General features: G+C 36.2%; 1 protein-coding gene across 1 annotated transcript; it reads left to right on the forward strand.

Annotated features, from left to right (window-relative positions):
- The first annotated feature begins 10,008 nt into the window (after positions 1–10,008).
- Positions 10,009–10,824, forward strand: LOC117108257 (craniofacial development protein 2-like). Its single transcript, XM_033250232.1, has one exon. The coding sequence runs from the start codon at positions 10,009–10,011 to the stop codon at positions 10,822–10,824; it is 816 nt and encodes a 271-aa protein (XP_033106123.1).
- The last annotated feature ends 1,368 nt before the right edge of the window (positions 10,825–12,192 follow it).

Consider the following 12,192-nt stretch of genomic DNA (forward strand, 5'->3'; position numbering starts at 1 on the left):
TATTATATATTATATAAAATATGATATAATATATAAAAAATATATATTATATAAAATATTATATATTATATAAAAAATTACATATATAAAATAAATATATAACGAAAACCCTATGCCTAACATTAAATGAACAATTGGCACGCCAAGTGTTTGTTTAATATTTAGCAAATGTGTCTGCATAACGAGGCCACTTGACTTTTCAAATTTACCAGTGTACCTGAAGTTTTAATTGTACTAATCACCCAAAAATGAGAACGATTATTGTTTACTGAGCTTTTAAATGTTTGCAGTCTTCATTCAATATACATTCACTTTTTAAAAAATAAATCAGCATCAATCAGCCTGTGTGGCGCTTCTCTATTTAAAGAAATGTTTTTCCGCACTTCTGTGTAATTGTGTATTTCTTCTCATGGTTCTTATGTTCTTATATTCTCATTGGTCATATCCGTCCTTTTTTAACTTTCTGTATTTTACCTAATAAATAAAAATAAATAAAGCTTTTCGTACTCCTGTGTTATTGTTTGATTAGTCTCAAGGACCGCAGCATAATTAATAATAAATGACACATGACAGTCGTATAGATTGCAACCCTCACCTTTGTTTAACTAATATCATTTTTTTTTTTGTAACTGTGAAGAGGCCCATAATTGGTGTATTAGTAGTATTCACCTCTTTTGTTTTAAAATAGTATACGTCCAATAAAAACAGATTAATAAAATCATTTATTCTCACGTACAATAAAAATATTGATTTTTAATAAATGGACTAACTCTTGTAAATAATTGTATCATTATATATTCTGTTTTATTTATGTCCTTCGATTATTTTATGTCTAACTTCTTAAAGTGCTTCTGCCACCTATTCTGACAATTTCTATAAACTACAGCGTGTTTATATTTATAAATATTATTATTATTATAATTTTGCATTGGGAAGACAAATTTTACTTGTAGTTTGTTTTACAAAGTGGCAATAAAAGTATTTTGTATAAAAGCAATCAAGCAGGGTAAAAACGGTGTGGCCGCACCCCTTGCATCACCAGCCTACGACCTGAACCGCGGTATAAATAATAATAAATGAAACAAGGCAATCGTATAAATTGCAACCCTCAACTTTGTTAAACTAATATTAAATTATTGTTTTAGTAACCGTGAAGATGCCCAGAAAAGTTGTCCAAAAATAATTTACAACAAATAATATACGTCCAATAAAGTGCAATACAAACAGATTAAGAAAATAATTTATTCATAACTCAATCCACATGTAGGCCTACAATGCAGTGGCGTAACGGATGAGCTCTCACTGGCTAAAACCAGGGGCCCACTGGAAGCCTCAAGAGCCCCCCAACAAATACAAAACCGTGTTTTTTTACAACAAATAACCAAGGCTCTTTTCCAAGCCGAAGTCTGCCTGGTGATTGGGGCGTTTTTATTATCATCACTATCGCCAGTCAGCGTTTTTTTTTTTTTTAATAAATGTTTTTTAAATATTTATTGGTTTTAATTGGTCGTTTTGTTTGATATTTTCTGTAATATGTTTATAAGTGATATCCTAGTTAAAATTAAGTATGCTTTTTTTTGGGGGGGGGTCAAATCGCGATACACAAACTAATTCGAAAGCGTAAAAAAGGCATTAAAATACGTCATAGAACGCTAAAAAGCACCAGAGCGACCCCGTGGCTCCCAGCGCCTGGGAGTCCTAGAGGCCCGGAGGTCCCCTGCCCAGGGGAGACAATGCTGATTTTAATATATAGACAACTCTTGTAAATAATTGTACCATTGAAAATTCTGTTTTATTTATGTCCTTCGATTATTTTGTCTAACTTCTTTAATTTTTGCATTGGGAAGACGAATTCTACTTGTATTTTCTTTACAAAGTGACAAAATAAAAGTATCTTGTATGGTAGGACATATCAAGTAGGACGTATCATTTCCTGATAAGAGAATGTTTTCCAATATGGCAATAGGCTATTGTAGCTTACGTTATAATCTAGAATACGGATGGTAAATCCATATCAGCACCATATCTGTGGAGGACCTTCAGTACTACAACTACTGAACAATAGTAAAAATAAACATATTGAACATAATAAACATTTGTTAATTTGTATTATTTTGCTTTGTTGAAAATGTACTTTTTTGGCGTAGGCCTAGCATACAACTTTATCGATCGCTAAATATCACACTGTTAGATTTCAAAATGACATTTCACTATACGTGTGTACATGATCAGAAGATTGGAAGTTCACAACTCACATATACGGGACGACTGGTCGGGATATAGATTTACTATAATCATTTTTATAGAAAAAATATCAAATTTTTTTTAAACAATTCTTGACGTAAGAATCAACAATTTTTATATGAAAGTTAAAGATGATATTTTTTAAATAGAATGTCCTATTGAATGAAGATTGCAAACATATAAAGGCTACGTAAACAATTGTTTTTAAAGTTCGTTTCTCCTTACTCCACTATAGGCCGTGGTATTGAACCTTTGTAAGCTGGTGGCCAGTTCCAATTCATTGAGACCAGCGGAGGGCCGACATTTCCTTTTTTGAATGATAGCCCCACCCATTCCTGTTTTTGTTTTTTTAATTAGGCGTTATGCAGTGGAATATCGAATAGAGAAGGGGTGGACTGTAAACGCTCTAAACAAACAAGCACCCCTAGCTCTACTCTATACCAAGAGGGGACCACTACCTCAGCCCCACCATGTTTGGGGCTGAGGTACGTAAGATTTTAAAATGAACATAATGCTCGGAAGTGGCCCTCTTATTGTATACTTTATTCCAAAATACAAATAAATTTGTTTCTTGATAAGTACAGCTATAGAGTTTAACTTAATTTTTTTCAAAGTTTCAATTAGAATGTTTTCTAGGATAATACGATTTATCTTTTTCTGGTGATCTTAATCACTAATAAATGGCCCTCTTAGACTACGTTTTCAAAGTATGAGTGTTCCCAAAATAGGCTTATTCGAATTCCCCCAATTGTCTTGATAAATGCAACGTACAATAACTAATCACAAGACTTTAACAGAAATTGTATATTATTTACAGTATATGATTTTTGAAATAAAATTTTAATATATATTCGAATTCCCCAACAAGGTCCAGAATTTCCCGATGGATTCATGTAGGCCTACCACGAGCCTGCCCCCTATATAATCATTCATTTCCCATCAGTTCCCTCTCCCCCCGTCAATTAATACTCAACGCCGCTAGATATAGTTAACTATGATGACACTTGTTAACAACTGTCAATTATTACTTTCTTTGTGCTTACTGTGGTATGTTAAGCGCATGGAGGTCTCCACAATGTCGACCATTATTACTTAAAAACGCTTGGGTAATTATTCCTGTTTATCTAACGTTTTCCCCATTGGCGGATCTGAGGGGGTCAGGGAGGGCCTGACACCCCCCCCCCCCCCCCCGAAAATTAGGGGAAAAAAAAAATAAAAAAATTATCTTGTACCGGTACACACATAGGCCTATTTACTGTAATAAGAATGAAAAAAATTACCTGAGCGTTTACAAAAGGGGAAAACTTTTAATTTGAATTAAAAGACACTTCAGAAGTCGGGAAAACTCATTTCTCACCATCCAAGTACCAACATTTTCCGGGGAGGACCCCGACCCCCGTTTTATTTGAGGTTCATCGATTTATTGAAAAAAGAATATGTATGCAGCGACTCAATTTTTGTTATGTACTGTACATCAACATAGTAGGGCTTCTAGTATTTACAGTAATAAAAATGAGATGTTTTCCTGACCGTTTTGAAGCGGAGGAAAACCTTAAAATTTAAAGAACTTAAAAGTCATTAAAAGACACCTCAGAAGTCGGGAAAGCTAATTTCCTGCCATCTAGTGATCAAATTTTTCTTGGGGAGGACCCCCGGACCCCTTCCTCTTTGAGGTTATCCATTCATCGAAAAACGAATACGTAAGCAACTCATTTTTTTAAATGTACGTATACACATATAAATAGGCCTATTTACTGTAATAAGAATGAGAAAGTTTACCTGACCGTTTTCAAGAGGGGGAAAAACCTTGAATTTTGAAGAACTTAAAAATCAATAAAAGACACCCCAGAAGTCGGAAAAGCTTATTTCCAGCCATAGTGATCATTTTTTTTTCCGGGGGACGACCCCTAGACCCTTCTTCCGCTTTGTGGTTATCTATTCATGGGAAAAAGAATATGTAAGCAACTCAATTTTTTTAATGTACGTGTAATGTACATAAATTGGCCTATTTACTGTAATAACCCCGGACCACCACCCCCCCCCCCCTTTCTTCTTTGGGGTTATCTATATTTATGGAAAGAAGGAATACGTAAGCAACTCAATTTTCAAGGGGGATGGGGTGGAAACCTTGAATTTTGAAGAACTTAAAAGTCATTAAAAGAGACACCTCTGAAGTCTTGAAAGCTCATTTCCCGCCATCTGAGAATCAAAAATTTCCCGGGGGAGGACCCCCAGACACCCTTCCTTTGGGGTTATCCATTCATGGAAAAAAGAACACGTAAGCAACTAAATTTTTTATGTACGTATACATACAGAAATAGGCATATTTACTCTAATAAGAATGAGAAAGTTTACCTGACCGTTTTCAAGAGGAGGAAAACCTTGAATTTTAAAGAATCTAAAAGTCATTAAAAGACACCTCAGAAGTCTGGAAAGCTAATTTCTCGCCATCTAAGAATCAAAATTTTCCTGGGGGATGGAGGACACCCGGACCCCCCCCCCCACTTTTTTTTTGTGAATTATGAGATATTAAGTAGGCTAATGCATTTTACTCATATGAATGTCGTCTTCACTTCTAGCTAATCCTTTTGCAATAATAACTGAAAATCGACCACTTGAATAATTTATTTTGGAGCAATGTAGCGGACCGAATCTAATTTTTTGGCAGGACGGAGTGTGCCGTAGGATGAATACTGGGGCTTAGGCCTACTAGGCAAATTCCCCCAAAATCCGATTTTTTAGCACGCCCTTCAGAGATTGAAAAACAAAATAAAAAGTGCCCCTTAAATGGGCATCTGGAAGTCTCAAGTTCTTACAATTGTCTAACCTCAGCCTTACAGCCATGGTTGGCTAAGGTGGATAGCGTTTTCGCAGATTTTGTACTATTCAAGTGCTATTTTCTGGTATCTGTAAGTCCCAAATTCTTTAAATTTTCCAACCTTGGTGGGGCTCAGGTGGATATGGTTGTGGGGGCATGTTGGGGCTGAGTTGGTGACTCTCACGCACCAATGGGCGCAGATCATGGAGGATGGATAAACGTCCAGTGGCGCCAGGATTTGCCCGACGGGGGTGGCGATATCCCCGACGAGGGGAAACATTTCCCCGACGAGAACAAAGTGGGCGTGGTCGGACGTCGCTTTAAATGCCTCGAAAGTTGTCTAGGGGACGAAGCCCCCAAAATTTTGACAATTTAGCGGTTTCAAAGGCTTATTTAATCAATTTTAGAGTCTACTAATTATTACGGTATGTACAGGCCTACTTATAATTTTTTTTCTCCCCGCTCTCGGCCCCGACGTGGCGGGAGGAGCAGGTCTCCCTGAAGAGGACGGGGATGCTGGACACCCCCCTCCCCACCCACTGGCGCAACCCCTGTAAATCTTCCCTCACATATTTTTTAAGGGGGAGGAAGAGTCCCCTTACTTTTAGTGAGTCAAGAAGATATGCCTGAAAATTGTTGACATAAATGCATAAATGACCCAGGTTTTAACGAAAGAGCGCTGTACAGCCAGAGTACATATATCAAAGACAATGTTTTTAAGTTTTATTTTCTATGGTAACGTACAGTACATCACACATACTAATTAAATCTCTATGGTTGCCGAAAATAGCTGATAAAAGATCATGAGAATTTTTTGGCGCCCCGGTTGGCGCTTCATATTGACTATATTATTATAATGCTGATGTGATGATGAATTTTACTATTAAAAAAGTGTCATTTCGGCCATCATGAGGTACTATTTCCTCAATTTTTTCCACCTCAGCCCCAACCATGGTGGAGCTGAGGTGAGGGGCCATGGCTTTGAGGTAGGTCGAGTATTTTAAATACTAGGCCTACATCAAAGGAGTGTTTCTTTATATTTTCTAGGACTCGTAATAATTAGATCTCTGTTGTTGCTGAAAATCCCTGATTAAAGATCATGAGGAATTTTCTGGCGCTTCATCTAGACTAAATAATGATGGTGTGATGTTAATGGTGAATTTACTGTATAAAAGTGTCATTTTCGGCCATCTAAAGGTACGGTACTATTTTCTCACCTCGGCCCCAACCATGTACCATGGTGGGGCCCGGCTGAGGTGGTTGTGGGCTCATGGCTTTAAAGTAGGTAAGTATACATCACAGAGAATGTTTTTAAGTTTTATGTGTAAACACATACTAACTAGATCTCTGTGGTTGCCGAAATACGGAAGATCCTAAGTACCATTCGACTTGACGACTTGTCAAGATAATTTATGTTGTCAAGTCGACATAACATACATATCATGTCGACATGGCGAGATAGATTATCTTGATAAGTCGTCATAGTAAAAATTGTATGTTGTCATGGCGAGATAGATTATCTTGACAAGTCGTCATAGTAAAAATTGTATGTTGTCATGGCGAGATAGATTATATTGACAAGTCGACATAATACATATTGTATGTTGTTATCTTGACAAGTCGACATAATATAAGTTGTATGTTGTCATGGCAAGATAGGTTATCTTGCCAAGTCGACATAATAAAAATTGTATGTTGTCATGGCGAGATAGATTATCTTGACAAGTCGACATAGTAAAAATTGTATGTTGTCATGGCGAGATAGATTATCTTGACAAGTCGACATAGTAAAAATTGTATGTTGTCATGGCGAGATAGATTATCTTGACAAATCGACATAGTAAAAGTTGTATGTTGTCATGGCGAGATAGATTTTCTTGACAAGTCGACATACTAAAAATGTTTTGTTGTCATGACGAGATAGGTTATCTTGACAAGTGAACATAATAAGAGTTGTATGTTGTCATGGTGAGATAAATTATCTTGACAAGTCGACATAGTAAAAATGTTATGTTGTCTTGGCGAGATAGGTTATCTTGACAAATCGACATAATAAAAGTTATGTTGTCATGACAAGATACAACTCATTTGGGTACGATGGCACCTCCAATTTCAAGCAAGTGTTGCAGAGACTCTGGAGTTAGGTTGCACATGAGAATGAAGATAATTCTGATAGCAACATTGATTTATTGCTTTAAGTACTGCGACAATAACATTCAGAGGCGAATTTCGAAAGTTTAGATAAAAAGTATTTATTAAAGTTTTCATAAGTTTGTTTGAACGCCAGTTTGTGTTAACTATGTAACTTAATTCATTTTAATTAAAGAGAGCCACGGATTTGCCAATAACAGGTCCTAAAAATTGTTGTTATAGATCGACTACAATGTACATTAATATTTAATAAATTTAGATCAATCTTAATATTGTGATTTTAAATAGCAGAGGTGATTTAAGGAGGGGGTGTGGTTAAAAAAAAAAAAGAAAAAAAAATAAAAATTGATCGCCCAAACGCATCAGGTTATTTTCGGGGGGACAAATTTCTTCAAAGATGGTGTTATCTCGATCGGACACATCTTTCGCCCCCTCCCCCATTTTCGGCCCCGGTCCTCCTTTCGGACATCTCTGGATTTTCCCCTGAATTAGCTTGCATGCCAGCAACTGAAGAACATAGGCTATTTATTTTTAACATTGTTCTGTGTATATCATTTGAATTTCTTCAATTTCAAACGAATGACCGCTGATTTTCGTATAATTTTTGCAGTATTTCAAATGAATTTACCCACTGTTGTCTGTTAATCGGATTAAAATCTGGCCCAATTTTGGCCGATATCGAAAAAAAGTTTGGCCGAATTTGGCCGTGAGATGGCGTGTGTTTGGCCGTGAAGCCTGTTGATTATCTAGCAACCCTGAATAGTAGCAAAAAATATTTCAATAGAATTCTTCTTGATCATTATTAAACACCAAGATACAAATATTTAATGAAGTATTCGATATTCTGACAAAACGTTTAGAGGTTTCACCTAAACCATAGCGCTCGCCTATCCTGGCTCAACAAAATGCGTCTATGGAAAACTGACCATTCGGCAGGGACGTATCCAGGGGGGAGCCGTGGGAGCCGCGGCTCCCCCTTTGTACACAGTGTTAAAATTTTAAAGCTTATTCTTGAGCCAACACAAATTCTTTCCTGGGATCACTCAAAATGAATACTTCTAAACATGTAAATATGCATCAGTACACGTTATACATAGGCATAATAGAACACATAGGCCTAAGCGTGATTAAAAAAATCTTAAATCCATAAATCTCAGGCCAGGTCTTTTAAGATAGAAATGCGATACTGTGGTTCATTTTCGTTTTTATCCTTTTGCAAGTTTATTTAAATGTTTATTTAATAATATAGTACTACTAATAGTAATAATAATAATAACAATGATGATGATGATGACAATAGGAATAATTGATATTAATATTAATGACAATAAAAAGTGAAGAAAATTGTGCTAAATGCGAAAAAAAGTTGTGATTTGTTGATCATAATATAGTATATATAGTTAATTTTACTATATAAAAGTGTCATTTCCGGCCATCTCGAGAGGTACTATTTCCTCAAATTTTCTCACCTCAGCCCCACCGGTGGGGCTGAGGACGTTGTGAAATCACGTTTTTGAAGTAGCCCTATGTAAAGTACATACTCAAAGACAATGTTCTTAAGCTTTTTTTTTCTATGGTATATCACACACACATTAATAAGATCTCTATGGTTGTCAAAAATCCCTGATAAAAGATCATGTTTGTTTAATAATACTACTTAATAGTAATAATAATAATAACAATGATGATGATGACGATAGTAATAATTGATAATAATATTAATAGCAATAAAAAGAGAAGAAAATTGTGCTAAATGCGAAAAAAAAGTTGTGATTTGTTGATCATACTATGTATATATAGTTAAAGCTTAGTAAGCTATAATTAGGCCTAAGTTGTCCTGGATATTAAGTAGATTCCTGATAAAAGATCATGAGAAATTTGCGTTTCATTTTGACTATAATGGTAATGTGATGATGATGATGAATGTTACTAAATAAAAGTGTCATTTCCGGCCATCTCGAGAGGTACTATTTCCTCAAATTTTCTCACCTCAGCCCCAGTCATGGTGGGACTGAGGTGGTTGTGAAATCACATTTTTGATGTAGGCCTATGTAAAGTACATACTCAAAGACAATGTTTTTAAGCTTTGTTTTCTATGACATACACACACGCACATTAATAGAATCTGTATGGATGTCAAAAATCCCTGATGGAAGATCATGAGAATTTTTTTGGCGCTTCATTTTGACTAAGGTGATGTGATGATGATGAATTTTAATAAAAGTTTCATTTCTAGCCATCTAGAGGTACTATTTCCTCAAATTTTCTCACCTCAGCCCCAGCCATGGTGGGGCTGAGGTGGGTGTCGACTCACAAAATGTCCTCCCCCTCCACCTTTCAAAACAGATCTGTGCCCTTCCCTGGGTATGATATTAAACTCCGTCGAGTCGGCTCCTGATGTATGTCTTAGTGATTGCTGTTTGTTTTTAGGATGTGATCTGGTTTTTCATGTCCATTTTTCGTGATTATGACTATTCTGGATAAAGAATGTTTTGAGCAGAGGTGGATTCAAGGCCCCCTTCCCCTTCATTTTTTTAAGAAAACAAAAAAGAAAAATATATTCAAATTGAAGTGCGAGAGTGTAATTTCCGGCCATCTAGAGACGCCTTAATCATAAATTTTCTTACCTCAGCCCCAACCATGGTGGGGCTGAGGTGGGTGGTTCCTCGGTCTGTGAAAGTCCCTCCCTGGTTCACCTCTCTTTCGAATTCCTGGATCTGCCACTGTTGATTTATTATATAATTATTTTTGCGCTTATTTATAATGCGTCTATTGCAATTTTTTTTTTCTATTGCATGGAGAACGACTTAATCATTGGAGGATCTATCTTCAAACATAAGGACATCCATAAAGAAACATGGGTTTCTCCAACTGGGAAAACAAAAAATCAGATAGACCACATCACAATAAATAGAAAATGGAGGACATCCCTTCAAGAAGTCAAGGCAGAAAGAGGTGCTGATGTGGGAAGTGATCATCACTTACTGGCAAGCCAAATTAAATTAAAATTACGTAAAACGTCAAACAAAAAGCCAGAAATTCTCTTTAACACTCAGAGGCTGAGAGACCCAGTCACTAGAAACATCTTTGAAATCAATCTCAAGAATAGTTTTGAAGTACTAGAAGAGCTACCGACTGAGGACATTGAGAGTGGCTGGACAAAATTTAAACAGGCTTTTACAGAGACAAGCAGTTTGGTCCTAGGGCAAAAGAAAAAAGCATGGAAAACATGGATGACACCAAAATCATGGAATCTTATCGAAGAGAGAAAGAAACTGAAACAAGAAATTCTCTCAAGAAAGGGAAACTTTATGAGAGATAATAAGTATAAACGGAAGAATAAACAAGTGAAGAAGAGTGTGAAAGAAGATAAACAACAATTCTTTGAAGAACAAACGAAAGAAGCGGAAAAAGCAGCCAACAGAGGAGATCTAGGTACATTATACAAAATTACAAAATCTCTCATAGGATCGTACCAAATAAATTCGTCTTCAACTGTAAAAGGAAAACACGGAACAAGAATTACAAAACAAGAAGAGGTGTCAAAGAGGTGGAAAGAACATTTTCAGGAGGTATTAAATAGCCACCAATCGAAGAGAGGCAATCATTAACCTAGATATGCAGAACCACACTTTTGAAATGAATATGGGACAGATAACCTTAAGTGAAGTCAAACAAGCAATCCAAAAGACCAAAAACTGGAAAGCACCTGGAGAGGACAAAATTACAGGTGAGATGATCAAGGCCAGCATAGACGTCAGTTCTAAAGCATTAAGAAAGCTATTAAATAGAATTTGGGAAGAAGAAGAAGTACCAGAAGACTGGAAGTCTGGAATTATTGTAAAAATACCAAAAAAAAGGGGATAGTTTAGATTGTAACAACTGGAGAGGCATAACTCTGCTTTCTATACCAGGAAAGATTTTCAGTAGAATCATACTAAAAAGAATGAAAACATCATTAGAAAGAGTAGTAAGAGAAGAACAAGCCGGCTTCAGGAAAGGACGAGGATGCATGGATCATATATTCACTCTCAGAACCATAATTGAACAGAGCATAGAGTGGAACAGCAGCCTTCACCTGAATTTCATAGATTTTGAAAAAGCCTTTGACAGTGTCCATAGGGAGACACTTTGGAAAATAATTTCACTTTACGGAATTTCAAAAAAACTAATAACCATATTCAAAAAGATGTACAGTGGGTACACCTGCTGTGTTTTACATGAGGGCAAGACAACTGACAAATTTGAAGTAACAACTGGTGTCAGACAAGGATGCATACTATCTCCTTTCCTCTTTCTGCTTGCAATTGATTGGACAATGAAGATGGCTACTCTAAGAGAAAAGGAAGGCATACCATGGACACTCACTAGACAACTAGAGGACCTAGACTTTGCCGACGACATATGTCTGATTAGTGCAAATCAAGCACAAATGCAAAGAAAGACTGATAGAGTAGTAAAGCAAGTCAGAAGTATTGGTCTTAAAATAAACAAGAAAAAGACAAAGATAATGAAAATCAACCTGAAAATGGAAAAAGAAATAGTCATCGAAGAAAACAAAATCCAACAAACTGACAACTTCATCTATTTGGGAAGCAATCTCAACAGTAACGGAGATATCGAAACAGAAATACAAAGAAGAATTGGACTTGCAACAAATGCCTTCAAAATGCTAAACAAAATTTGGAAAACAAAACATATCATGTTAAAGACGAAGCTAAAAATTTATTCAAGTAATGTCAGGTCAGTCCTTTTATATGCAGCAGGCAGTTGGAGAACAAATCGAAAAGTTGAATCAAGATTAAGAGGTTTTGAAGGGAGGTGCCTGAGAAGGATCCTAAACATCAGGTGGCCAGATCCGGTAAAAACATGGAAATTAGGAGAAAAACCCAAATAAATGATATAAACGAGGAGATTCGGAAGAGGAGGTGGAACTGGCTGTTTCGTGTGGGAACGAAATGAGCACACTCTCTTGTTAG

The sequence above is a fragment of the Anneissia japonica genome, unplaced genomic scaffold, assembly GCF_011630105.1.
Source record: "Anneissia japonica isolate Jap-2015-1 unplaced genomic scaffold, ASM1163010v1 scaffold288017_len94929_cov188, whole genome shotgun sequence".
NCBI lineage: Eukaryota > Metazoa > Echinodermata > Crinoidea > Comatulida > Comatulidae > Anneissia > Anneissia japonica.